This window comes from Oncorhynchus keta, chromosome 9 (assembly GCF_023373465.1).
Source record: "Oncorhynchus keta strain PuntledgeMale-10-30-2019 chromosome 9, Oket_V2, whole genome shotgun sequence".
Taxonomy (NCBI): domain Eukaryota; kingdom Metazoa; phylum Chordata; class Actinopteri; order Salmoniformes; family Salmonidae; genus Oncorhynchus; species Oncorhynchus keta.
In genome coordinates this window covers 40,648,438-40,676,411 of record NC_068429.1, presented here as the reverse complement: position 1 = coordinate 40,676,411, position 27,974 = coordinate 40,648,438, and the positions used below count along the sequence as shown (strand labels likewise).

Sequence of the window (27,974 nt, the reverse complement as noted above, 5' to 3'; positions counted from 1 at the left end):
TTCTGAGGTGGTTTTAAACCAGCGCTGTGTGGGGTTTGAGTCGAGCTTGTTGGAATAGGGTGTCTCTCCTCCTTTTTCCTGAGGTCATTTTCAGGTGTCTATCTCCACTTTCTCCTGTTTGTTTCTGAGGTTTTCAGATGGAGCTGCAGGATTTCTGTCCGGTTGGTTGTGAAGAATCTCTTCTTCTCTGAGGTCTATCAAACGGTGGGGTTTGCAGACTAGTCCACTCGCGACTAGCAGTGTAAAGGAAAACAAATGACTCAAGAGAAAATGCTCGGTGGAGTGGTTGAATATGACACACTTAGCGACTGCAGAAGCTCTGTCAGAGATGACTTTATGTTAATTGCTGTGTGTGTGTTGATTGGTTGGCACAGTGAGGAGCACCAGGAGATGTCTTCAGGGGGACACGGCTTGGCCTACTCTACTCCAATCCTTATTGACCCAATTTGAAGCTTGGCGGAGCCCCCCCCCACACACACACACACTGTTTCCCGCTAGTGCACTCCCACACACACCCTCCCCTGTCCTCCACACACCTCTCAATGTTTCTGTCTACAGAGCATGCTCTACTCCTATTGGCTGTGTGGCAGAAGTAAGGAATGGAAGGGTAGCTGGCCATTGTCTAATAAATACACAGTTAAAGGCGGTCTTTGTTACAATGCTGTGAGAACCAGAATAACTCTAGCCAGCCGTCTCGACGGGCAACCAACTGGACAACCTCTGGCATGACATGGTCCTTACAGACCGCCCCATAGGGTGCCACTGACTTCTCACAGGCCACGGGGTGACCCTTATTATGCCAGAATAAAAACCCTTCTCAGTTTTCCAGTTACTGGAGCTAGAGTTAACCATCCGTTGACTTGCATTGTATGTGGAGTTATAATGTTGATGATTCTCCAATCATAACTAAACGATTCAGATATAACATCGGAAACTGAACAAAAATCTAAATGCAACATGTAAAGAGTTGGTTTCATGAGCTGAAATAAAAGATCCCAGAAAAGTTCCACACGCACAAAAAGCTTATTTCTCTCAAATGTTGTGCCCAAATTTGTCTATATCCCCGTTAGTGACCATTTCTCCTTTGCCAAGATAATCCATCCAGCTGACAGGTGCATATCAAGAAGCTGATTAAAGGGTATGATCATTACACAGGTGCACCTTGTGCTGAGGACAATAAAAGGCCATCTCTAAAATGTGCAGTTTTGTCACACAACACAATGCTTCAGATGTCTCAAGTTGAGGGAGCGTGCAATTGGCATGCTGACTGCAGGAATGTCCACCAGAGCTGTTGCCAGAGAATTGAATGTAAATATTTCTACCCATAAGCAGTCCCCAACGTTGTTTTAGATGTCCAACCGGCCTCACCGTAGACCACGTGTATGGCATCGTGTGGGCGAGGCGTTTGCTGATGTCAACGTTGTGAACAAAGTGCCCCGTGATGGCAGTGGGGTTATGGTATGGGCAGGCATAAGCTACAGACAACGAACACAATTGCATTTTATCCATGGCAATTTGAATGCACAGAGATACCGTGACAAGATCTTGAGGTTTCAGCATGATAATGCACTGCCCCATTTCGCATGGCCTGCATACTCACCAGATGCTCTGTATCAACGTTCCAGTTCTCCCCCAATATCCAGCAACTTCGGACACAGCCATTGAAAAGGAGGGGATCAACTCTATGCAAAGGAGATCTGTCACACCAAATACAGACTGGTTTTCTGATCCACGCCCTTACTTAAAAAAAAAAGGTATCTGTGGTAGGCAGTTAAGGGTTAATGCAGTGCTAGATAGTATGTGAGGGTTAAGTCTGGTTGTCGTGCAGCACTAGGCAGTATTATGGTCTGTATTGGTAGCTAAGGGTTAAGTCTGGTTTCCGTGCAGTGTTAGGCAGTATTATGATCTGTAGTGGTAGTTAGGGTTAAGTCTGTTTTCCATGGTAGGTAGTTAAGGGTTAAGTCTGGTTAGCAGTATTATGCAATCTGCAGAGAGAGAGAGGAAGAGTGGAAGTGCATTACAGAATGCTGAGCTCAGGGCTCTGGCACTCCGCCAGGCCTTTCCACACACACCCACACACACACACACACACACACACACCCACACGCACACACTCAGCTGAGGGCTTTCCAAGCTTCCCACCAGCCCAGCGGTCTCCTCCCCTGTTTAGGAATTATCTCTGCCTCTCCCTCTTTCTCTTTCTCCCTCTTACATCTCTCCCTCCCTATGTCTTTCCCTTCCTCTCATTCTCCCTCCCCATCTCTTTCCCTTCCTCTCCCTCTTCTCTCTCTGATGTCAGTAGTTCAGCTGTGGGCCATGTAGGACTCTGGTTGGGCCATACAGTGCAGGGGACTACTGTGTGTGTGTGTGTGTGTGTGTGTGTGTGTGTGTGTGTGTGTGTGTGTGTGTGTGTGTGTGTGTGTGTGTGTGTGTGTGCGCAAACTGTTACATTGTAGAGCAACTGCCAACCGGGGATGTACAGATGTAGTGTGTGAGAGAGCGGGTGGATTTGTTTGTGTGTGAAATGTGATCCCCTGTGGTGTTGTGTCAGCTGACTGCTAGGCAGGAAATGGAGGAGTTAAAGAAGGCGGGTTCTGTTTCGCTCTAAACCTCTCTCTGGCTGCAGTCCAAACTCAATGTAGACAGCCCTCGGCCCTCAGCCCTCGAATGACGTTTTATATCGTCATATCCGAGTGTACCTTAAATGTCCCTTGCCCAAGCGAGGGAGAGTGATGATCGGAGAGGCAACATCCTTGGTGGAAGTCTTGAAGTTGAACTTAAAAACAACCATTATTGGTTATTATTAAGCTATTATTGTACCTAGCAAGCTAACGTAGCTAGCTAGCACTCCTGTCAGGTAGCTAGCTAGCTACAGTTATGCATAGCTGGCTAGCTAGTTTTATAGTTTTGGTAATTTATTCCAATACATTTCAGAATTCCCAAAAATATATTTACGAAGCTAGCTACGTTTTATAGGCTTGCATTGAATTGTAGGTCCTATCAACCCCACAAGTGATCAAAGTTCTTCACTCGCTCCCTCAAACTAAATTGAGGGCCGAGGGGCCAAAGTTTGTGAATTGGACCTCCACTTAAGATGGCAATCAAACTGCATCCGGTTTCGACCGCGATTCCCCTAAGGGAAAGGGGCTAGTGCGAGGGGGTAAAAAATAACATGTTTGGACTGCAGCCGTTGTCTCTCTTTGCTCTCTGCTCTCTTTGAAACTATCACGTGATTTTCTATCTCTCTTCTCCACCCCCCCCTCCGTCTTGTTAGTCAGTTCTTCCAGTTTGTCAGTGTGACTTCCGGCATTCTGATTGAGCAAAAGCCTGTTGAGAGAACCGAAACCTATGTGTGTGTTGTTTTCTTCTGCGTGTGTATTTTCATTGCACACACATGTAGTGTATGTGTGTGTGCTGTCTCCCAGACCTCCCTTGAGACCATTACTGAATTCTTGTAAAATCTCACTCGCTCAATCTATCTCAGACCATTAGGACTATTTGTTTCCCATTGGGCTGTAGTTGAAGTATCTGGCTAACCATCTTAACATTGCTCCAGGCTCAAGTCCCCTGCTTAAGGACTGATTTAGGATCAGCTTAGCCATATCAAGGCCTAACCTGAACCCTTAAGAGATTTAAGGCAAAGTTGACCTTAGATCCACGCTGTAGGACCATCTGAGGCTTTTCACACTAAGCTATGGACGGTCGGTCGTATAGAGGTACAATTTCGGCAATATGAGGCTCGTCAAGGATTTTCAGTAGAGAGTCATGAAAGTAGCAATGTGATACTGTAGCATTATAGACTGCCACAATATCATAGGGGGCCAGGGGAGCCCGACTACACAGAAGAACCTGAGATAGACCCTCTAGTACTGGGAAGCTCTCCTCCTGGTGTACAGTATGTGTGTGTTCTTTGAGAAAGCCCAAAATACAACGAAAGACTTAATTCGGTGTTCTCCTTTCTCTTCTTCACCTCAGGGAATAATGGTGTTGGAAGGAATAGCAACCGTTTTACAGTCGCCTGTCTGATTGTGCTATTTTGTGGGTTTTTTTGGTGCCGATCTTAACTTTTTTTGTGCATAATGTTTCCGCCATTTCCTATGACTGAAAAGAGCTTCTGGACATCAGAACAGCTAACATCGATTTGGATGAGGATTTTTACTTCAATAAGTCAGAGGCGGATGACATACTGCTCATCCCGGACCGGGCCCGAATCCCTGACACCCGAAGAAGGAAGAGGCGCCGTTATTGAGGTCGGCGGGGCAGGATACCTGACGAGACGACATTAACCGCCTCTACCCTCTCTTCTATTGGCGAACATGCAATCACTGGAGAATAAACTGGAGACCAGCCTATCAACTTGATCTGAAGAACTGTAATATCCTATGTTTCTCCGAGTCGTGGCTGAACAAGGACAAATCTATCATTTTTTTCCTGTACATCGGGAGGACAGAATGGCAGCATTGGGCAAATTCTGGGAGGGAGGGGTTACAACAGCTGGTGTGTGATCTCTAATATTAAGTAAGTATCGAGGTTCTGCTCACCTGAGTTACAATACCTCATGATAAGCTGTAGACCACCCAGAGTGCCACCCACGACTGCGTAGCGGCATTGTGGACTATAGAAAACGGAGGGCCGAGCACTCCCCCATTCACATCGACGGAGCTGTAGTTTTAGTGGGTGGCAAGCGGTACCGGAGCGCCAAGTCTGGGACCAAAAGGCTCCTGAACGGCTTCTACCCACAAGCCGTAAGACTGCTGAACAGTTAATCATTGATCCCCTTATTATTTGCACTGACTCTATGCACACTCACTGGACTCCACCCACATACTGCACTGACACTCCAAAACACACACCACATACGCTTACACACACAAAACACTCACACTCACAAACACAACATTTTATTTTTTACTCTGCATTGCTGGGAAAGGGCTCATAAGTAGGCATTTCACGGTAAAGTCTACACCTGTTATATTCTTTGCATGTGACAAATAAAAATGTATTTGAAACCTGAATACAGTGGAGGGAAAACACATGGATTGGTACAATATATGGATTGGTTGTTTTACTGTTGTGTGTGTGTGTGCGGTGTGTGTGAGAGAGTGTGTGTGAGAGAGTGTGTGTGAGAGAGTGTCAGAGAGAGAGAGAGAGATGTGACGTAGTAAGCCATTTTCGGGGACCACTTTTGGCTCCTGAGTGCTACTTTCAGAACTACTGGCTACAAGGTATACAAAAGTACCGGAGAATCTTTTTCAATCCTCTATATCTATGGCTATCTAGATCCTATTGGTCTCCTGTCCTCTCTACATTTGACATTTAGTAGATGCTCTTATCCAGAACGACTTACAGTTAGTGCATTCATCTTAAGATTGCTAGGTAGGACAACCACACATCACAGGCATAGAAAAATACATTTTCCCTCAATTCCGTAGCTATCAGCAAAGTCTGAGGTATTGGGGGGGGTCAAGTGAGAGTGTTAGCATGGCTATCTAGAGCAGGGATTGGTAACTGGCGGCCATGGGGCCACTTTGGTAGGCCTGCGTATCAGTTTTCAATCAGGGTCTTAACTTACTGTTGAGTGTTAGAATACTAGAATACATAAGGTGCAAGTTCGAAATCCAGTTGTGCATCAGCAGTCACTTAATTAGTCCATGTCAGCTATTTTTTTTCAGATTGATAAATTAGTCTAGTGGCTTGCTATCTAAACCTGTAGTAAGCATGGTTGAATTACCAACCGGGGTGGGGCCCATTGATCATCAGTTATCATATAAAAAAACTGCAAACATTTGCCTCCATTACAGGGAATTTGCTGTAAAACTGCACATTTTTCTCTCTGCCCCATGGCAAAATGTGTATAATTGCAGGAAATGAGTATGCAGGCCATGGGAATTGTATACAATTATTATTTTATTTTTTTAAATCTTCACGGTCACCACTTGGACTCCCAAACAATCACAAATACTACACTGACACTTTCACACTACACATACGCTGCTGCCGCTCTGTTTATTATCTATCCTGATTGCCTAGCCACTGTAAAACCGCTAATGGTGGGGGGGTATGCAGACCCAGGAGCCCCTGCAGCCCCTCATGATGAGTTCCTTATTTTTTTTGGCCCCCATCCCCTTCAAAGTTGCCCCTCCCTGATCTAGAGCCTATTGGTCTCATGTTCTCTCTAACATGGCCATTTTATATCCAGTTTGTTTACTGTCCTCTCTGGAGTTAACTGATCTGATCCCGGGCCCAACCAGACAGGATTTGTGGTGGCCATTTTGAGGGTTTCTCAGTGATGTCAATATCCCATAAGTTTTGGTTCTCAGTGTGGTTTTCAGAGGCCTGCTGCATTATCAGCAGGAAAATACTTCCTCCCGGACATTTTTCTTCATTTTCCATGTGTGTCTGGTCAGGAGGAATTTTGGACCGTTCCTCTTTACAAAACTGTTTTAGTTCAGCAATATTCTTGAGATGTCTGGTGTGAACTGCTCTCTTGAGGTCATGCCACAGCATCTCAATAGGGTTGAGGTCAGGACTCTGACTGGGCCACTCCAGAAGCTGTCTGTATGTTCTTCTGTTGAAGCCATTCTGTTGTTGATTTACTTCTGTGTTTTGGGTCTTTGTCCTGTTGCATCACCCAACTTCTGTTGAGCTTCAATTGGCGGACAGATTAGCCTAACATTCCCCTGTAAAATGTCTTGATAAACTTGGGAATTCATATTCCGTCGATGATAGAAAGCTGTCCAAGCCCTGAGGCAGCAAAGCAGCCCCAAACCATGATGCTCCCTCCACCATACTTTACAGTTGGTATGAGGTTTTGATGTTGGTGTGCTGTGCTGTGCCATTTTTTTCTCCACACATAGTGTTGTGTGTTCCTTCCAAACAACTCAACTGTAGTTTCAGAGTCCCAGAATATTTTGGCAGTAGCGCTGTGGAACATCCAGGTGCACTTTTGCAAACTTCAGACGTGCTACAATGTTTTTTTTGGACAGCAGTGGCTTCTTCTGTGGTGTCCTCCCATGAACACCATTCTTGTTTAGTGTTTTGCGTATCGTAGACTCGTCAACAGAGATGTTAGCATGTTCCAGAGATTTCTGTAAGTCTTTAGCTGACACTCTAGGATTCTTCTTAACCTCATTGAGCGTTCTGCACGGTGCTCTTGCAGTCATCTTTGCAGGACAGCCACTCCTAGGGAGAGTAGCAACAGTGCTGAACTTTCTCAATTTATAGACAATTTGTTTTATCGTGGACTGATGAACATCAAGTGTTTTAGAGATACTTTTGTAACCCTTTCCAGCTTTATGCAAGTCAACAATTCTTAATTTGAGGTCTTTTGAGATCTCTTTTGTTCGAGGCACGGTTCACATCAGGCAATGCTTCTTGTGAATAGTATACTAAAATTTTGTGTGTTTTTATAGGGCAAGGCAGCTCTAACCAACATCTCCATTCTCCTCTCATTGATTGGACTCCAGGTTAGCTGACTCCTGACTCCAGTTAGTCTAGGGGTTCACACTTTTCCCAACCTACACTGTGAATGTTTAAATGATGTATTCAATATATACAAGAAAAATACAATAATTTGTGTGTTATTAGTTTAAGTGCACTATGTTTGTCTATTGTTGTTTTTTAGATGAAGATCAGATCAAATTTGATGACCAATTTATGCAGAAATCCAGTTAATTCCAAAAGGTTCACACACTTTTTCTTGCCACTGTATGTGTGGTGGTGTGTGTTTGTGAGGAGGTTTAATGACCCAGGCATTACCAGGTAAGCATTGGGACGTGTTGTGGAAAGGAAATGAGAATGTTTCACTCTTCCATCTCGCTGGCTCTCCTGCCTGACTGAAAGTGTCTGTGTGTGTGTGATCAGTGAGTGACCAGAGAATTTCATGTTTTTAGAAAATAGAAGACTGGTGCTAACTAGTGGAGAATAGGGTGTGTGTGTGTGCGCGCGTGCAGTGTGTGTGTGTGTGTGCAGGGCTGTGTGGGGGCCGTGTGTGTGCAGGGCTGCGTGGGGGGCCGTGTATGTGTGTGCGCAGGACTGCATGGGGCCAAGTGTGTGTGTGTGTGTGTGTGTGTGCGCGCAGGGCTGCGTGGGTGGGGGGTGTGTGTGTGTGTGTGTGTGTGTGTGTGTGTGTGTGTGTGTGTGTGTGTGTGTGTGTGTGTGTGTGTGTGTGTGTGTGTGTGAAGGCTGAGCTCTATTGCATTAGGAGGTCGACACACTGAGGGCCTCTAGAGATCAGCAGTTTGCCCTTTTCCCCCAGAGAGAGAAAGGAGGGACATCTTCAGGGACTGCTCCTTCTCTTCCTCTCACTCTTGCTGTTATAGTCTGACTAGTAGCTAGCTGGTACCATGGGCCTTCTTCACACTTAAGGTTACAACAAGCATAACTCTGTTGATCTACGTGCACGTGGGTGAAGTGGGATTGTTGGAGTAGCAGACATCTTTTGATGACATGATATCCTCGCTGGTCCCACTCCCATTCACTAGGGGGCGATAGCAAAGTTTTTTTTAAATGGTCTTAGTTTTGTGAAAGTAAGGAAGAGTCACCTTCCCTTGCTTGAAGTACCTTGGTGGCAGCCTAGCTAAAAACATAGCAAGCTAACTAGCCTTTTTATAGCTTCCCACATCTCCACGTGAAATAATCAGATTTATTCTAAAAAAACATGCCCTGACAAATATTCTTATACTTGCGGGTGTAACCTAAAACATTATCCCAGTTTGATATGCTGCTTGTGTATTTAATGTTTTGTCATGGAGGGGAAAAAAATACATGGCTAGCTAGTTGGCTACAACAGGTTCTACCATTTCAGAATAGCCTGTAATCACTAGGGATGGGGGGAAATAAATAGTTACATATCCAGATGTTCTTTTTGCTGATGTATTTTTTTGGGGACAATTTCGCAATATCATTTTTGCACTAGTTGGCTGTACCTGTGTAACAGTATAACTTTAGACCATCCCTTCGCCTGAACCAGGGACCCTCTGCACACATCAACAACAGTCACCCACGAAGCATCGTTACCCATCGCTCCACAAACGCCGCGGCCCTTACAGAGCAAGGGGAACCACTACTTCAAGGTCTCAGAGCAAGTGACGTCACCGATTGAAACGCTATTTAGCTCGCACCACCGCTAACTAGCTAGCAGTTTCACATCCGTTACACCTGCACCAAAACTCCAGTGTTTTTCCATCATAGTTAACTCCAGATTTCTTCATCGGGAGCACATTTGTTTTCAACACTTTTATTTCCATGATGACTGATCAAAACAACGAATCGTAATACATATTGATAGATTGCATGTTTCGTCACAATATTGTTTTGAACGTTCGTTTTGGACTGATGCCCAACTGAGAATTCTACTCAATGCATTGTCAATGAGCGCATCAGTGGCTTGGAATACAATGCCATTCAAAAACAGGCAAATAATTTGAAGGAAAACCTTTTGTCACCATTTTGATGTCGCCTTATTGACTTTAGGTGCAGTATATAACCAAAGATTTGTATAACTAAGATAGACCACAGCCTGTCGTTTCCAATGGGAACAAACGAGTCATAGTGGGCAGAACAAGCAAGGAGGTGGGCAGAGCCAAGCATGAGCTAGCTAGATCCTATTGGTGAGTTCTAGCATACATTTGCATATTTCCGTTAGTCAACGCCTACTGAAGTGCCTGTGTGCAATGACTCAATTCGCCTTTGCACTCCTTCTAAACAATGCGATTTTAAAAAACGTTGACAAAGGGCAAATTCTACAAAACTTTGTTCACTCTGCTCGAAACAGATTTTAGTTTTGTGAACAGAACTGTATTGAGATCAAATGTTTCAATAATGAGAAAATTTGCAGAATGTCGGCCAAAATCCATCTCGTTCCATCTTCTCCCGCTGCCGGCCACTGGGCTTCTTCTCACTACCATATTTCGTAGTGAGTGGAAACGCCTAGCGGATGCTTCACATTTTATATGTCCAGTGAAATATCTGTCCCGTTGTTCTATCTGTGGTATATCGTTAGCTAGTTAGTTAAGATTGAGGGGAGGAAACCGGATTTGAATTAGCTAAAGTTAGCATTGCTAGCGTTTTTTTTTACTAACTTTGCTAGCTAATGACAACATTGCCATCTGTCTAAAATACATTTGCCATGATAATGTTGGCAAAGTTGTTTCCTACTAAACATTTGACTATTTTAGCAATTTAATCGTATTTTCAGGCACTATAGTATAATTTAGACGAAACAGTCGTTAGCCTCCATCCAGAACTTCTGGGTTTATCAAGACTTTAATGCACCACTATTGCGTCGCGGGTAGAGCGCGGCTTGGAGTGACGTTGGTGCGACCGAATCGTAAGAATCTCGTATCTGCATCTAAGTATCGTGATAATATAGTATCGTGAGGTCTTACGATTCACAGCCCTAGTAATCACTAGTTATTACATATCAACCAACTTTATTTCTGAGTGGATTCTTGATGTTTGGTTTACTGTTTGAACAGTCATTGAGATTATATTTGGTAATCAATGCAAAATAGGCTACTTTGATGAATAGCGACAACACTGCCCCCACGGCTGCGGAAGAACGATACCTGCGTCTCACTTTTCAAGAAGTCAAAAAAGTACATAAAATGCTCCGATTGCAATTACAGGGAGTCGCCCCTTTTGAAATTGAAATTGCAAAACAGAATCTTGCATCTGCAAAGAGCTTGTAGTAAGCTATAGGCTAGTGAGCCACACACTCACAGAGTTGTTATGACAAGAACATTAATGCCATTGTACTGTTCAAATATTTAGAACGTAAGCTTCTGTCAAGCACTTTTGTGTAAAACTGTTACAATTTGATTGATTGCCTAATGGTTCTTGTTTTGCTCCTTGCAGGGTTCCACCTCAGTGGAACGGTAACAGAACCGGCCACAGCGTCGGAACCCGAGCTCGTCTGCAGTGTGAGTGTCAGCTTCGACCGCTGCAAGATCACCGCAGTAACGTGCGGCTGCGGCAACAAGGACATATTCTACTGTGCCCACGTTGTAGCGCTGGCCCTGTACCGCGTACGGAAGCCCGAGCAGGTCAAACTACACCTGCCCATCTCAGAGACTCTGTTCCAGATGAATAGAGACCAGCTGCAGAAGTTTGTCCAGTACCTGATAACAGTACACCACACCGAGGTGTTGCCCACTGCTCAGAAACTAGCTGATGAGATTCTGTCTACCAACTCTGAGATCAACCAGGTCCACGGTGAGTGGGGTGGATGATGCGTAGACGAGAGAAAGATTGTGTGAGGAAGAAAAAGTGTGTGTGTGTGTGTTTTTGCGTGAGTGTGTGTGCCTGGAAATGATTTCCCCCTGTCTGGCTCCAGTAAAGCAGATCACTGGAGAGGGAAACACTTTGATCAAGTCACGTCCGTGTGACAGCTCAACGGTAATGTAGGATGTGGGGAAGAGTGTGTGATGATACTTTAGACCCACTTTACTTAAGCCGATATCATTGTGTTCATCTTGGTCTGTTTTTGTTTGTGACATAGAGCCCAATGTTTTCATTGAATCATTTTCCATTTCTCAACCTAAACGATGAGCACTGTGTGTCTCAACTAACCTGTGTGTGTGTGTGTGTGTGTGTGCGCAGGGGCCCCGGACCCCACGGCAGGGGCCAGTGTAGATGATGAGAACTGTTGGCACCTGGATGAGGAGCAGGTTCAGGAGCAGGTGAAACTCTTCCTCTCACAGGGAGGTTACCACGGCTCTGGGAAACAACTCAACCTTCTCTTCAGCAAGGTAACGCATACGCACACCAGGGTTGGGGTCAATTTTAGTTGAAGTGAGTCAATTCAGGAAGCAGAGTAAACTGACATTCCAATTCAATAATTGAAAAAAAGGGATTTTTCCCCCCCAATGACTTCTTAATACATTGAAAAGTAGAAGATATATGTATTTCAAAATGTGTTTAATTTTTTGTATTTTAAATTAAAATCCCTTCCTAAATTGACTGCCCTCAATTTGAATTGACCCCTACCCTGTCACACACACACACACACACACACACACACACACACACACACACACACACACACACACACACACACACACACACACACACACACACACACACACACACACACACACACCTTTGATGACCTCTCTCCCTCCCTCCCCCTCTCTCTTTCTCCTCTAGGTGAGAGAGATGTTGAAGATGCGTGACTCCAACGGTGCCAGAATGTTAACGCTGATCACAGAACAGTTTATGGGCGACCCTCGCCTGGCTCTGTGGAGACAACAGGGAACCACCATGACTGACAAATACAGACAGCTGTGGGATGAGCTAGGTAAGAGACAACACACACAAAGTCACACAAGCGTGTGCACAAGGACAGACACCACTTGGACGGACTAGCCGTTCAAGAGAGAGTAAACACGCACACATATGATGGTCACTCAAGTGCTGCTATGATGACTGTCTGTTTTGTGTGTTGGTCAGCTGTGTTAGACCTGTGTCTCCCTATGCTTTCTGATATGATGGCTGCTTGTGTGTGTGTGTGTGTGTGTGTGTGTGTGTGTGTGTGTGTGTGTGTGTGTGTGTGTATCTGGAGTGTATTGTATCAAATCAAATGTATTTGTCACATACACATGGTTTGCAGATGTTAATGCGAGTGTAGCGAAATGCTTGTGCTTCAAGTTCCGACAATGCAGTAATAACCAACGAGTAATCTAACCTAATAAATTCCACAACTACTACCTTATACACACAAGTGTAAAGGGATAAAGAATATGTACATAAAGACATCAATTCCCATTATTAAAGTGGCTGGAGTTGAGTCAGTGTGTTGGCAGCAGCCACTCAATGTTAGTGGTGGCTGTTTAACAGTCTGATGGCCTTGAGATAGAAGCTGTTTTTCAGTCTCTCGGTCCCTGCTTTGATGCACCTGTACTGACCTCGCCTTCTGGATGATAGCGGGGTGAACAGGCAGTGGCTCGGGTGGTTCTTGTCCTTGATGATCTTTATGGCCTTCCTGTGACATCGGGTGGTGTAGGTGTCCAGGAGGGCAGATAGTTTGCTCTCGTGATGCGTTGTGCAGACCTCACTACCCCTGGAGAGCCTTACGGTTGTGGGTGGAGCATTTGCCGTACCAGGCGGTGATACAGCCCGACGGGATGCTCTCGATTGTGCATCTGTAGAAGATTGTGAGTGCTTTAGGTGACAAGCCAAATTTCTTCAGCCACCTGAGGTTGAAGAGGCACTGCTGCGCCTTCTTCACGACGCTGTCTGTGAGGGTGGACCAATTCAGTTTGTCCGTGATGTGTACGCCGAGAAACTTAAAACTTACTACCCTCTCCACTATTGTCCCGTCGGTGTGGATAGGGGGGTGCTCCCTCTGCTCTTTCCTGAAGTCCACAATCATCTCCTTAGTTTTGTTGACGTTGAGTATGAGGTTATTTTCCTGACACCACACTCCGAGGGCCCTCACCTCCTCCCTGTAGGCCGTCTCGTCATTGTTGGTAATCAAGCCTACCACTGTAGTGTCGTCTGCAAACTTGATGATTGAGTTGGAGATGTGCATGGTCACGCAGTCGTGGGTGAACAGGGAGTACAGGAGAGGGCTCAGAACGCACCCTTGTGGGGCCCCATTGTTGAGGATCAGCGGGGTGGAGATGTTGTTACCTACCCTCATCACCTGGGGGCGGCCCGTCAGGAAGTCCAGGACCCAGTTGCACAGGGCGGGGTCGAGACCCAGCGTCTCAAGCTTGGTGACGAGTTTGGAGGGTACTATGCTTTAAATGCTGAGCTGTAGTCGATGAACAGCATTCTCACATAGGTATTCCTCTTGTCCAGATGGGTTAGGGCAGTGTGGTTGCGATTGCGTCGTCTGTGGACCTATTTGGGCGGTAAGCACATTGGAGTGGGTCTAGGGTGTCAGGTAGGGTGGTGGTGATATGGTCCTTGACTAGTCTCTCAAAGCACTTCATGATGACGGAAGTGAGTGCTACGGGGCGGTAGTCGTTTAGCTCAGTTACCTTAGCTTTCTTGGGAACAGGGACAATGGTGGCCCTCTTGAAGCATGTGGGAACAGCAGACTGGGATAAGGATTGATTGAATATGTCCGTAAACAGACCAGCTGGCTGGCATGCTCTGAGGACGCGGCTGGGAATGCCGTCTGGGCCTGCAGCCTTGCGAGGGTTAACACGTTTAAATGTTTTACTCACATTGGCTGCAGTGAAGGAGAGTCCGCAGGTTTTGGTTGCGGGCCGTGTCAGTGGCACTGTATTGTCCTCAAAGCAGGCAAAAAATGTATTTAGTCTGTCTGGGAGCAAGACATCCTGGTCTGCAACGGGGCAGGTTTTCTTTTTGTAATCCGTGATTGACTGTAGACCCTGCCACATGCCTCTTGTGTCTGAGCCGTTGAATTGAGATTCTACGTTGTCTCTATACTGATGCTTAGCTTGTTTGAGGGTCAGGGGAATAGCTACACAGTTTGTATTCGGTCATGTTTCCGGTCACCTTGCCCTGGTTAAAAAGCAGTGGTTCTTGCTTTCAGTTTCACGCGAATGCTGCCATCAATCCACGGTTTCTGGTTTGGGAATGTTTTTCTCGTTGCTATGGGTACGACATTGTCAATGCACTTTCTAATGAACTCTATTTGTCAATGTTGTTGTCGGACGCAATGCGGAACATATCCCAATCCACGTGATCGAAGCAGTCTTGAAGCGTGGAATCCGCTTGGTCGGACCAGCGTTGAACAGACCTAGTCAGTCTGTTATGTTTTGGGCATTATCTGTAGGGTGTGAGCTGGATGGTTTGTGAAATATATGCTTTTTACAGCCTAAAATGGATTTGGAGATTGTGAGATCTCTTTCTTTCTCTCTCTCAGAACAGATTAGATGTGGACTGAAGGATCAGAGTAGGCCCATCAAAGGAAATAAAGGGAGGGATCGGGTGAAGTGTGTGTGTGTGTGTGTGTGTGTGTGTGTGTGTGTGTGTGTGTGTGTGTGTGTGTGTGTGTGTGTGTGTGTGTGTGTGTGTGTGTGTGTGTGTGTGTGTGTGTGTGTGTGTGTGTGTGTGTGTGTGTGTGTGTGTGTGTGTGTGTGTGTGTGTGTGTGTCAGGAGCTAAATCCATCTTGATGAGCCCAATATTGTTTTAATGAATGTGTGTGTTTGATCCTTTGTAGTCTGAGACAGCGGTTCCCATCTGGCTTAGGTTGGAGAGGGAGAAATATAGGCCACGCTTTCTCACTACTGACGGGTGTGTGTGTATGCTCACAAGGCCATAATTCGCTCACTCACACACATGCCCATTCATTTATACTGACTCTTCACACCCCCACTCACATACAAGATGCTGCTACTCTGTTTATCTTATATGCTGTTGCCTAGTCCCCTTACCCCTATAGATATCTACCTCCATAACTCTGTTATCCCTGCACATTGTAAACACTGTATTGGAACTGGCCCTGTATATTGTATGCTTACTTACTTACTTATTGTGTATACAATATTATTTATCGTCTGTTTTTCCCCCGAGTATTACATTGTTATTGATGATTGCATTGTTGGGTTTTGAGGCAAGGCATTAAAACTTGAAACTTCCATCTTCAAATGGCGTCAGCCAGCTGGCAAGTGATGAACAGTAGAACATGCTTGTTGTTTATTTGTGTTGAATGTGTTTGTTCTGTGATCTCTGTCCTCTCCTCCTTTCCTTGGCTTATCATTATCCTGTCATAATTGAACCACCTGTGTGTGTGTGTGTGTGTGTGTGTGTGTGTGTGTGTGTGTGTGTGTGTGTGTGTGTGTGTGTGTGTGTGTGTGTGTGTGTGTGTGTGTGTGTGTGTGTGTGTGTGTGTGTGTGTGTGTGTGTGTGTGTGTACACTGAACAGTGCACTGTCCATATTCAGGATAAGCAGGAAAGCGAAACTGCAGCTTTCGGGATTATTCCATGTAATTGTGTAATTGGGGGAGACTCTAGACCCTAGCCTAGCAACGACATCCAATAGCAACCTACCCTAGCAACAACATTCAATTGTAACCTACCCTAGCAACAAAATCCCATAACCACAACCCTGTTGTCATGGTAGTTGATTGTTGGAACAGTATTATATATCCCCCCAGTCTCTTTGTCTGTTTTGCTGGTTGTTTCTCTCTCTTTCTGTTTTAAGGGAAGTACGTCTCTTATTTCTGTATAATTTTAATGCATTTTCACGGTTTCCACGTTTGCCCTGCTTGCTGGATGCACCTTCTCTCCTTTCTAAAATCTCCCCTTATTTATTATTTCTCTTTTATTTTCCTTTACTCCCCACCGTTCTCTTCCCATCTCATCGCCAGTCTGTTGCTCCCTTCTCCTCTCTCTTCCCTCTCTTCTCTCGTCCATCTTTTGTCCTTGAGGCCGTCCAAACAAAGACAGAGGATAAAACGACTCCTATCCCCACCCCCGTCTTCCTTCCCTCCTCATGTTCTCATCCCCCTCTCCTCCTCCTCCTGTTCTCTCGCTTCACCTCTCTCTGCCTCCTCCTGTCTCGTTCTGTCATCTGTCCCCCTTTTCTGTTCTGTGCTCATTTTCCATCATTTTTCTCTTACCCCTGTTTTTCGAGGCATATTTCTTTTCATGCCTTCCGTCCCCCACTCTCCAGCTCTCTCTCCTTCCCTCACTCCCTTGATCCATACCCCATCTCCCTTTCAGCTCAGGCTTCAGGTAATCACAGTGTGTCACTGGAGTATCTGTGAGCGTGAGTGCGGCAGGCATGTGTTTATTGAATAGATAACAGTCAGACTGTTGATGCTCCGGAACATTTTAATGGCATCTATTTTTCCCTTTTTACAGAATCAAATGATATGATTCAAGGATGAACAACAATAACAGAAACATTGTGTGTGTGTGTGTGTGTGTGTGTGTGTGTGTGTGTGTGTGTGTGTGTGTGTGTGTGTGTGTGTGTGTGTGTGTGTGTGTGTGTGTGTGTGTGTGTGTGTGTGTGTGTGTAGGTGCCCTGTGGATGTGTATTGTGCTCAACCCCCACTGTAAGTCGGAGCAGAAGTGTGTGTGGCTGAGACAGCTGAGACGGTGGAACGGTGTTGACGTGTGTCCCTGGGAGGACGGAAACCACGGAAACGAACTGCCGAACCTCACACACGCACTGCCGCACGGCAACCCAGGTGAGAAAACACAGAGACACACACACACACCTGACCAACACAGTGCCTCAGGGCCAACCCAAGTGAGAAAACACAGAGACACACACACACAATCTCAATTCAACGGCTCAGACACAAGAGGCATGTGGCAGGGTCTACAGTCAATCACGGATTACAAGAAGAAAACCAGCCCCGTCACGGACTAGGATGTCTTACTCCCAGGCAGACTAAATCACTTTTTTGCCCGCTTTGAGGACAATACAGTGCCACTGACACGGCCCGCAACTAAAACATGTGGACTCTCCTTCACTGCAGCCGACGTGAGGAAAACATTTAAACGTGTTAACCCTCGCAAGGCTGCAGGCCCAGACGGCATCCCCAGCCGCGCCCTCAGAGCATGCGCAGACCAGCTGGCTGGTGTGTTTACGGACATATTCAATCAATCCCTATCCCAGTCTGTTGTTCCCACATGCTTCAAGAGGGCCACCATTATTCCTGTTCCCAAGAAAGCTAAGGCAACTGAGCTAAACGACTACCGCCCCGTAGCACTCACTTCCGTCATCATGAAGTGCTTTGAGAGACTAGTCAAGGACCATATCACCACCACCCTACCTGACACCCTAGACCCACTCCAATGTGCTTACCGCCCAAATAGGTCCACAGACGATGCAATCTCAACCACACTGCACACTGCTCTAACCCATCTGGACAAGAGGAATACCTATGTGAGAATGCTGTTCATCGACTACAGCTCAGCATTTAACACCATAGTACCCTCCAAGCTCGTCATCAAGCTCGAGACCCTGGGTCTTGACCCCGCCCTGTGCAACTGGGTACTGGACTTCCTGACGGGCCGCCCCCAGGTGGTGAGGATAGGCAACAACATTTCCACCCCGCTGATCCTCAACACTGGGGCCCCATAAGGGTGCGTTCTGAGCCCTCTCCTGTACTCCCTGTTCACCCACGACTGCGTGGCCACGCACGCCTCCAACTCAATCATCAAGTTTGCGGACGACACAATGGTGGTAGGCTTGATTACCAACAACGACGAGACGGCCTACAGGGAGGAGGTGAGGGCCCTAGGAGTGTGGTGTCAGGAAAATAACCTCACACTCAACGTCAACAAAACTAAGGAGATGATTGTGGACTTCAGGAAACAGCAGAGGGAGCACCCCCCTATCCACATCGATGGAACAGTAGTGGAGAGGATAGTAAGTTTTAAGTTCCTCGGCATACACATCACAGACACACTGAATTGGTCCACCCACACAGACAGCATCGTGAAGAAGGCGCAGCAGCGCCTCTTCAACCTCAGGAGGCTGAAGAAATTTGGCTTGTCACCTAAAGCACTCACAATCTTCTACAGATGCACAATCGAGAGCATCCCGTCGGGCTGTATCACCGCCTGGTACGGCAAATGCTCCACCCACAACCGTAAGGCTCTCCAGAGGGTAGTGAGGTCTGCACAACGCATCACGAGAGCAAACTATCTGCCCTCCTGGACACCTACACCACCCGATGTCACAGGAAGGCCATAAAGATCATCAAGGACAAGAACCACCCGAGCCACTGCCTGTTCACCCCGCTATCATCCAGAAGGCGAGGTCAGTACAGGTGCATCAAAGCTGGGACCGAGAGACTGGAAAACAGCTTCTATCTCGAGGCCATCAGACTGTTAAACAGCCACCACTAACATTGAGTGGCTGCTGCCAACATACTGACTCAACTCCAGCCACTTTAATAATGGGAATTGATGGGAAATTATGTAAATACATCACTAGCCACTTTAAACAATGCTACCTAATATAATGATACATTATTCATCTCATATATATATGTATATACTGTACTCTATATCATCTACTGCATCTTTATGTAATACATGTATCACTAGCCACTAACTATGCCACTTTGTTTACGTACTCATCTCATATGTATATAATGTACTCAATACCATCAACTGTATCTTGCCTATGCCGCTCTGTACCATCACTCATTCATATATATTTATGTACATATTCTCTATCCCCTTACACTTGTGTCTATAAGGTAGTTTTGGAATTGTTAGCTAGATTACTTGTTGGTTATTACTGCATTGTCCACACACACACACACACACACACACACACACACACACACACACACACACACACACACACACACACACACACACACACACACACACACACACACACACACACACACACACACACACACACACACACACACACACACACACACACACACACACACACACACACACACACACACACACACACACACACACACACACACACACACACACACACACACACACACACACACACACACACACACACACACACACACACCTGACTAACACAGTGCCTCAGGGCCAACCCAAGTGGGAAAACACAGACACACACACCTGACCAACACAGTGCCTCAGGGCCAACCCAAGTGAGAAAACACACACACACACACACACACACACCTGACCAACACAGTGCCTCAGGGCCAACCCAAGTGGGAAAACAGAGACACACACACCTGACCAACACAGTGCCTCAGGGCCAACCCAAGTGGGAAAACACAGACACAGAGACACACACACCTGACTAACACAGTACTTCAGGGCCAACCCAAGTGGGAAAACACAGACACACACCTGACCAACACAGTGCCTCAGGGCCAACCCAAGTGGGGAAACACAGACACACACACCTGACCAACACAGTGCCTCAGGGCCAACCCAAGTGGGAAAACACAGACACACACACCTGACCAACACAGAGCCTCAGGGCCAACCCAAGTGGGAAAACACAGACACACACACCTGACCAACACAGTGCCTCAGGGCCAACCCAAGTGGGAAAACACAGACACACACACCTGACCAACACAGTGCCTCAGGGCCAACCCAAGTGGGAAAACACAGACACACACACCTGACCAACACAGTGCCTCAGGGCCAACCCAAGTGGGAAAACACAGACACACACACCTGACCAACACAGTGCCTCAGGGCCAACCCAAGTGGGAAAACACAGACACAGAGACACACACACCTGACCAACACAGTGCCTCAGGGCCAACCCAAGTGGGAAAACACAGACACACACACCTGACCAACACAGTGCCTCAGGGCCAACCCAAGTGGGAAAACACAGACACAGAGACACACACACACCTGACCAATAATATATGCCATTTAGCAGACGCTTTTATCCAAAGCGACTTACAGTCATGTGTGCATACATTCTACGTATGGGTGGTCCCGGGAATCGAACCCACTACCCTGGCGTTACCCTGGCGTTACAAGCGCCATGCTCTACCAACTGAGCTACAGAAGGACCACAGAAGGACCAACACAGTGCCTCAGGGCCAACCCAAGTGAGAAAACACAGACACAGAGACACACACACCTGACCAACACAGTGCCTCAGGGCCAACCCAAGTGGGAAAACACAGACACAGAGACACACACACCTGACCAACACAGTGCCTCAGGGCCAACCCAAGTGGGAAAACACAGACACACACACCTGACCAACACAGTGCCTCAGGGCCAACCCAAGTGGGAAAACACAGACACAGAGACACACACACACCTGACCAACACAGTGCCTCAGGGCCAACCCAAGTGGGAAAACACAGACACAGAGACACACACACCTGACCAACACAGTGCCTCAGGGCCAACCCAAGTGGGAAAACACAGACACAGAGACACACACACCTGACCAACACAGAGCCTCAGGGCCAACCCAAGTGGGAAAACACAGACACACACACCTGACCAACACAGTGCCTCAGGGCCAACCCAAGTGGGAAAACACAGACACACACACCTGACCAACACAGTGCCTCAGGGCCAACCCAAGTGGGAAAACACAGACACACACACCTGACCAACACAGTGCCTCAGGGCCAACCCAAGTGGGAAAACACAGACACACACACACACACACACACCTGACCAACACAGTGCCTCAGGGCCAACCCAAGTGGGAAAACACAGACACAGAGACACACACACCTGACCAACACAGTGCCTCAGGGCCAACCCAAGTGGGAAAACACAGACACAGAGACACCTGACCAACACAGTGCCTCAGGGCTAACCCAAGTGGGAAAACACAGACACAGAGACACACACACACCTGACCAATAATATATGCCATTTAGCAGACGCTTTTATCCAAAGCGACTTACAGTCATGTGTGCATACATTCTACGTATGGGTGGTCCCGGGAATCGAACCCACTACCCTGGCGTTACCCTGGCGTTACAAGCGCCATGCTCTACCAACTGAGCTACAGAAGGACCACAGAAGGACCAACACAGTGCCTCAGGGCCAACCCAAGTGGGAAAACACAGACACACACACCTGACCAACACAGAGCCTCAGGGCCAACCCAAGTGGGAAAACACAGACACAGAGACACACACACCTGACCAACACAGTGCCTCAGGGCCAACCCAAGTGGGAAAACACAGACACACACACCTGACCAACACAGTGCCTCAGGGCCAACCCAAGTGGGAAAACACAGACACAGAGACACACACACCTGACCAACACAGAGCCTCAGGGTCAACCCAAGTGGGAAAACACAGACACAGAGACACACACACCTGACCAACACAGTGCCTCAGGGCCAACCCAAGTGGGAAAACACAGACACAGAGACACACACACCTGACCAACACAGTGCCTCAGGGCCAACCCAAGTGGGAAAACACAGACACAGAGACACACACACCTGACCAACACAGTGCCTCAGGGCCAACCCAAGTGGGAAAACACAGACACAGAGACACACACACCTGACCAACACAGAGCCTCAGGGCCAACCCAAGTGGGAAAACACAGACACACACACCTGACCAACACAGTGCCTCAGGGCCAACCCAAGTGGGAAAACACAGACACACACACCTGACCAACACAGTGCCTCAGGGCCAACCCAAGTGGGAAAACACAGACACACACACCTGACCAACACAGTGCCTCAGGGCCAACCCAAGTGGGAAAACACAGACACAGAGACACACACACCTGACCAACACAGAGCCTCAGGGTCAACCCAAGTGGGAAAACACAGACACAGAGACACACACACCTGACCAACACAGTGCCTCAGGGCCAACCCAAGTGGGAAAACACAGACACAGAGACACACACACACCTGACCAACACAGTGCCTCAGGGCTAACCCAAGTGGGAAAACACAGACACAGAGACACACACACCTGACCCACACAGTGTCTCAGGGCCAACCCAAGTGGGAAAACACAGACACAGAGACACACACACCTGACCAACACAGTGCCTCAGGGCCAACCCAAGTGGGAAAACACAGACACACACACCTGACCAACACAGTGCCTCAGGGCCAACCCAAGTGGGAAAACACAGACACAGAGACACACACACCTGACCAACACAGAGCCTCAGGGTCAACCCAAGTGGGAAAACACAGACACAGAGACACACACACCTGACCAACACAGTGCCTCAGGGCCAACCCAAGTGGGAAAACACAGACACAGAGACACACACACCTGACCAACACAGTGCCTCAGGGCCAACCCAAGTGGGAAAACACAGACACAGAGACACACACACCTGACCAACACAGTGCCTCAGGGCCAACCCAAGTGGGAAAACACAGACACAGAGACACACACACCTGACCAACACAGAGCCTCAGGGTCAACCCAAGTGGGAAAACACAGACACAGAGACACACACACCTGACCAACACAGTGCCTCAGGGCCAACCCAAGTGGGACCACCACACTAAGTTTGTGCGAGAAAAGCCACTTTCTTTTCATCAACTATTTCTCTATTTTCTCTCTGTTGATCTCTTTTTCTGTTTCTCCATCTGTCTACATGCCTTTTAATCAACTTTCTCTCGCTCCATGTCTCTGCCCTGCGAGCTGTTCTTATTACTTTCTGTGTGACTGATGGAATAAGCCCAATAACCCATGAGGGTTCCTCCAGCTACGGCTGCCCTCTGCTCCCCTCGTCTGTGCCTGAGCTAAATTAGAAAATATAAGCCCTTAAAAAATGTCTATCAGGCTTCTGAATAGGAACAGTGCAGTGAATGAGTATTTCATCCAGGTAGATTTAGGTGGCCGATCAGAGAAATGTTTTCAACGGAACATTGTCCTCTTCTTTCCCTCCCTCCCTCACCACCTCCCCTCCGTAATCCCTCTTTCTCCCTCTCTCCCAGACTCGTCGTCTCGTCCTCACAGGACAGTGTTTACGAGGGCCATCGAGGCCTGCGACCTGCACTGGCAGGACACGCACCTGCAGCGCATCATCACACATGACCTTTACACGCACTCACACGCACACTGTCACCACGACAACCATGGCAGTGCAGGGGCACTGTTCGACGCCCGTGGCTGGCCCCTCTGGCATGGTGAGTGTGTGTGTTTGTGTTGGCAGTGACAAATGCAAAGGAGGGCTAGATTTCTAAGACCTGTTTTTAGAAGAAGAAAAAAAGATTTAGAGTAGCGTTGGAAGTAACAGCCTCCCGCCCCACCCCCCTCTCGCAGAGCACATCCCTACAGCGTGTGCGAGGGTGGATGCGCTGCGGTCACATGGTTATCCCAGGGAGGCCTTGCTGTTGGCCATCGCTATCGTCAACACTCTCATACGGCAGCAACAGAAACATCTTGAGCTCTTCCGCAGCCACAAAAAAGGTCTGTTGGAATTTGCATCTGTCTTAATTGGGTGTGTTAAGTGTGTAAATGCAGAGTAATACTAGCGTGTGGTTTTGTCCTCTCCAGAGCTGCTCCATAAAGGCATGACATCTGTCACCAACATGGAGGGCTGGGTGGGACACCCCCTGGACCCTATAGGCACTCTGTTCAGCACCTTACTGGACACGGGACGGGGAGACGAGGAGGGGCGCAACGCCTTCCTAGACTTCTCAGGTAAATGCATGCACACTCTCTCTCACTCTCTCCCTCTCTCTCTCCCTTTTCTGCATATTTTCTGCATTTTAATTGGATCGTTTTTTCCCCCTGCGCCATCTTTTATTCACGAGCTGTGATTGGAGGATGGCTGAGGAACAATTAGTGATGTCATCAGTGATGATTAGGTGTGATTGGTTCTGTCAGATAGATACTTGCGTTCCATGGCCTTGGAAACTGCTTGTGTGTGTGTGTGTGGGGGGAGGATAATCCTCCTGGGGTTATGTCTGTGGGCCCATAGAGACATCATTAAGCTATTAGAATAAATGATGACCTCTCCCTGGAGAACACACACCCAGAGAGACCGCAGAGAGACGGAACATGCTAATAGATCAACACATAAGCCAATAAAGGAAATAGCGCATCTATACATTGATTGTGAAACCTTAAGATACACTACATGACCAAAATAATTGATCCCCCTTTGCTGCTATAACAGCCTCTACTCTTCTGGGAAGGCTTTCTACTAGATGTTGGGAAATTGTTGCGGGGACTTGCTTCCACTAGGCCACAACAGCATTTAGTGAGGTTGGGCACAAATGTTGGGCGATTAGGCCTGGCTCGCAGTCGCCATTCCAATTCATCCCAAAGGTGTTCGATGGGGTTGAGGTCAGGGCTCTGTGCAGGCCGGTCAAGTTCTTCCACACCGATCTCGACAAACCATTTCTGTATGGACCTCGCTTTGTGCAACGGAGGCATTGTATTGCTGAAAGGGCCTTCCCCAAACTGTTGCCACAAAGTTGGAAGCTCAGAATCGTCTGGAATGTCATTGTATGCTGTAGCTTTAAGATTTCCCTTCACTGGAACTAAGGGGCCTAGTCCAAACCATGAAAAACAGCCCAAGACAATTATTCCTCATCCACCAAACTTTACAGTTTCCACTGTGCATTAGGGAAGGTAGCGTTCTCCTGGCATCCACCAAACCCTGATTCGTCTGTCGGACTGCCAGATGGTGAAACGTGATTCATCATTCCAGGGAAGGCATTTCCACTGCTCCAGAGTCCAATGGCGCCAAGCATTACACCACTCCAGCTGACGCTTGGCATTGCGCATGGTTATCGTGGGCTTGTGTGCGGCTGCTCTGCCATGGAAACCCATTTCATGAAGCTCCCGACATACAGTTCTTGTGCTGACGTTGCTTCCAGAGGCATTTTGGAACTCGGTTAGTGAGTGTTGCAACCGAGGACAGACGGTTTTTATGCGGTTCAGCACTCGGTGGTCCCGTTCTGTGAGCTTGTGTGGCCTACCACTTCGCGGCTGAGCCGTTATTGCTCCTAGACATTTCCACTTCACAATAACAGCACTTATAGTTGACCGGGGCAGCTCTAGCAGGGCAGAAATTTGATGAACTGACTTGTTAGAAACATGGCATCCTATGACGGTGCCACGTTTAAAGTCACTGTGCTCTTCAGTACGGGCCATTCTACTGCCAATGTTTGTCTATGGAGATTGTATGGCTGTGTGCTCGATTTTATACACCTGTCAGCAACGGGTGTGGCTGTGACAAATAAAATTTGACTTGATTTGGCTGAAATAGCCAAATCCACTAATTTGAGGGGGGGTCCACTTACTTTTGTATAAATAGCCTACTTTAAAGGCCTTGGTTGAAATAGCAGTAGTTTTGGTCCGGACTGTGGACTATAATCCATTGACTATTTGAGTCAGGTGGGTTAGTGCTGGTGTGGAACTAACACCTGGACACACAGTAGCTCTGCATGACTGAATTGAATGCTGTAGTTTCCTGGGGCAGCACAGAGCTAGTGTCATGATAATGAGGGTTGAGTGACCGTATTGGTTCAGACACAGATTGAGCCACAGCCTTGCTGTTTCACTCGCTATTAGATTTGGTGACAACATTTCAAAGACATGCTGTTTTTAATGTGATCTCTTTTATTTTCTTCCTCTCTCTCTCTCCGTCTCCCTCTCTCTCTCCCTTTCCCCGTTCTCTCTCCAGGCTCTGTGAGTTCAGCCAAAAGGTCGGAGACCCACCACTTCCCAGCACAACGCTTACTGGACGATGGCCAATCGTTCGTAGCACTAGCCGTAGAGACTGCTCTGATCGGCTTAGGGCAACAGAGGGTGATGCCCGACGGCCTATATGCCCAGGAGAAGGTGTGTCGCAACGAAGAGCAGCTATTGGCCAAGCTCCAGGAAGTGGAACTGGACGACGCACTGGTCAAGATCTTCCGCAAGCAAGCAATCTTCCTGCTAGAAGGTGAGGGGTAGATGCACACACACACACAGTCTTGTTTAACTAACTTTGTGGGGACACACAATTGATTCCCTTTCAAAGTCCTATTTTCCCTAAACCCTAACCGTAACACCAAAACCTAACCCTAACTCCTAAACCTAACCTTGAACCCTAATTCTAACCTTAACCCTAAACCCGTTAGAAATAGCCTTTTTCGCTGTTGGTCTAATTACTATTTACTAATGATTTAGAAATATAACGTTTTAATGCCAGTATATTCTGGTCCCCACAAGTATAGTTAAACATATCTACACAAACATCCGTCGCTCTCGCTAATCTCGATCTTTCTAATCTCTCTTTAGTCTAATCTATCTATCTAATATATCTAAGCCTGTATTCTCTGTCCCCCGTAGCTGGTCCATACAGTGGTCTAGGAGAGTTGCTCTACAGAGAGAGTGTTCCCATGCATACCTTTGCCAAGTATCTCTTCACCTCCCTACTACCTCACGACACAGAACTGGCGTACAAAATTGCACTGAGAGCCATGAGGTAAGTACGCACACAAACATATCTCACATAACTTATTTTCTTTGCACTTCAATAAATAGTTTATGCCCAGAAAGAACATCAGGTAAGATCAGATAAAAAGGGAGGTCAGCCTCCTTTTGAGGCTCAAGTGATGTATGTGTGTGTGTGAGGCGTGGAGCTGTCCTGGGTGCTGTGTGTGTGAGGCGTGGAGCTGTCCTGGGTGCTGTTTAATCACAACGCTGCCTTTTGCTGGAATCCTTGTTAAATAATTCAACAGCATTGAAAATTAGTTTTGGAGATTGTTTGAATAATAAATATACAGTAATATATATATATATATATATATATATTATATGACGTTGAGTTTCTTTCTGACTGCTGAGAGGCTTATGAAACCTTTGAAACTTCATTTCATTCTGCCCAAATTAAACTCCTTAGATTTTTAATATATTGAAATATTTATTTATTTTTTATTTATTTATTTTTTTACTCGGTCTTCAACCAGCCTCATATATACTGGCATTACAATGTTCTATTCTAAATCGTTTTTACTCATCTCCGCTTTAACAGAAGCACAGAATATTTCCATAAGCCTTAGAAGACATCTTAAAGGCCCATACATCCTTATCAAAGCAATAAATACAGGGTCAATATCAGTATATTAAATATGTGTCTTTAGGTTACCGGTCCTGGAATCCATGGCTCCATCAGGTGATTTGTCCAGACCTCACCATATAGTGTCAATGGTCCCAAATCGCTACCCTCGCTGGTTCACTCTGTCTCACATAGAGTCACAACAATGTGAACTGGCCTCCACCATGCTCACCGCAGCTAAAGGTAAACACACACACACACACATACTGTATGTACGAGCACACACACACTACAAACGCACACTCACATACACACACATGCTCAAACAATTAATGTTTCTGATATTTTTTGCAAATAGGTTGTTTTAAATGTTTTTTTTTTGTCTTCTCAGGCGACGGGCGTAAGTTAGAAACGGTGTTAGAGTCCATCCAGAAGAACATCCACTCCTCGTCTCACATCTTCAAACTGGCTCAGGACGCCTTCAAGATCGCTACTCTGATGGACAGTCTACCGGACATCACACTGCTCAAGGTCTCACTGGAGCTGGGTCTTCAGGTAACACACACGTCCACAGTAAACACACACACACTCACACACACCT

At 46.9% G+C, this 27,974-nt stretch overlaps 2 protein-coding genes across 34 annotated transcripts in view; one reads left to right on the top strand and one right to left on the bottom strand.

Annotated features, from left to right (window-relative positions):
- LOC118387828 (zinc finger SWIM domain-containing protein 6) overlaps positions 1-27,974 on the top strand; it is a 54,192-nt gene that overhangs the window by 22,823 nt on the left and 3,395 nt on the right. For both annotated transcript variants that reach the window (XM_052525862.1, XM_052525863.1), the window contains exons 2-12: positions 10,858-11,214; positions 11,602-11,750; positions 12,148-12,298; positions 16,942-17,112; positions 23,313-23,504; positions 23,641-23,787; positions 23,875-24,021; positions 26,015-26,275; positions 26,665-26,800; positions 27,459-27,616; positions 27,765-27,928. In XM_052525862.1, the coding sequence (XP_052381822.1) occupies positions 10,858-11,214; positions 11,602-11,750; positions 12,148-12,298; positions 16,942-17,112; positions 23,313-23,504; positions 23,641-23,787; positions 23,875-24,021; positions 26,015-26,275; positions 26,665-26,800; positions 27,459-27,616; positions 27,765-27,928 (2,033 nt within the window). The remainder of the gene's footprint in view (positions 1-10,857; positions 11,215-11,601; positions 11,751-12,147; positions 12,299-16,941; positions 17,113-23,312; positions 23,505-23,640; positions 23,788-23,874; positions 24,022-26,014; positions 26,276-26,664; positions 26,801-27,458; positions 27,617-27,764; positions 27,929-27,974) is intronic.
- On the bottom strand, positions 19,352-23,306 carry LOC127931855 (teneurin-2-like). Of its 32 annotated transcripts, XM_052525864.1 has the most exons (8): positions 22,763-23,306; positions 22,447-22,510; positions 22,013-22,132; positions 21,771-21,836; positions 21,457-21,524; positions 20,616-20,745; positions 20,019-20,138; positions 19,352-19,684 (listed from the first exon to the last, which is right to left on the bottom strand). In XM_052525864.1, exons 1-8 carry the CDS (start codon positions 22,909-22,911, stop codon positions 19,460-19,462), a joined length of 942 nt encoding a protein of 313 aa, XP_052381824.1. In that variant the 5' UTR covers positions 22,912-23,306; the 3' UTR covers positions 19,352-19,459. The 32 variants fall into 32 exon arrangements, 1 of the variants encoding a protein (XP_052381824.1); XR_008143316.1 differs by lacking the exons at positions 21,771-21,836; positions 22,013-22,132 and adding an exon at positions 21,046-21,167 and having other exon boundaries at positions 19,851-20,138; positions 20,496-20,809; positions 21,455-21,524; positions 22,447-23,306; XR_008143311.1 differs by lacking the exons at positions 21,457-21,524; positions 21,771-21,836; positions 22,013-22,132 and adding an exon at positions 21,046-21,167 and having other exon boundaries at positions 19,851-20,138; positions 20,496-20,809; positions 22,385-23,306.

What these genes read in the sequence shown, in the direction of transcription:
- LOC127931855 (XM_052525864.1), bottom strand. Translation starts at nt 22,911, where the DNA reads ATGAAAAGAAAGTGGCTTTTCTCGCACAAACTTAGTGTGGTGGTCCCA. An exon ending in GCTCTGTGTTGGTCAGGTGT is followed by an intron (nt 20,746 to 21,456) that starts GTGTGTCTGTGT and finishes TGTGTTGGTCAG; the next exon opens with GTGTGTGTGTCTCTGTGTCT. An exon ending in TGAGGCACTGTGTTGGTCAG is followed by an intron (nt 19,685 to 20,018) that starts GTGTGTGTGTCT and finishes TGTGTTAGTCAG; the next exon opens with GTGTGTGTGTCTCTGTGTCT.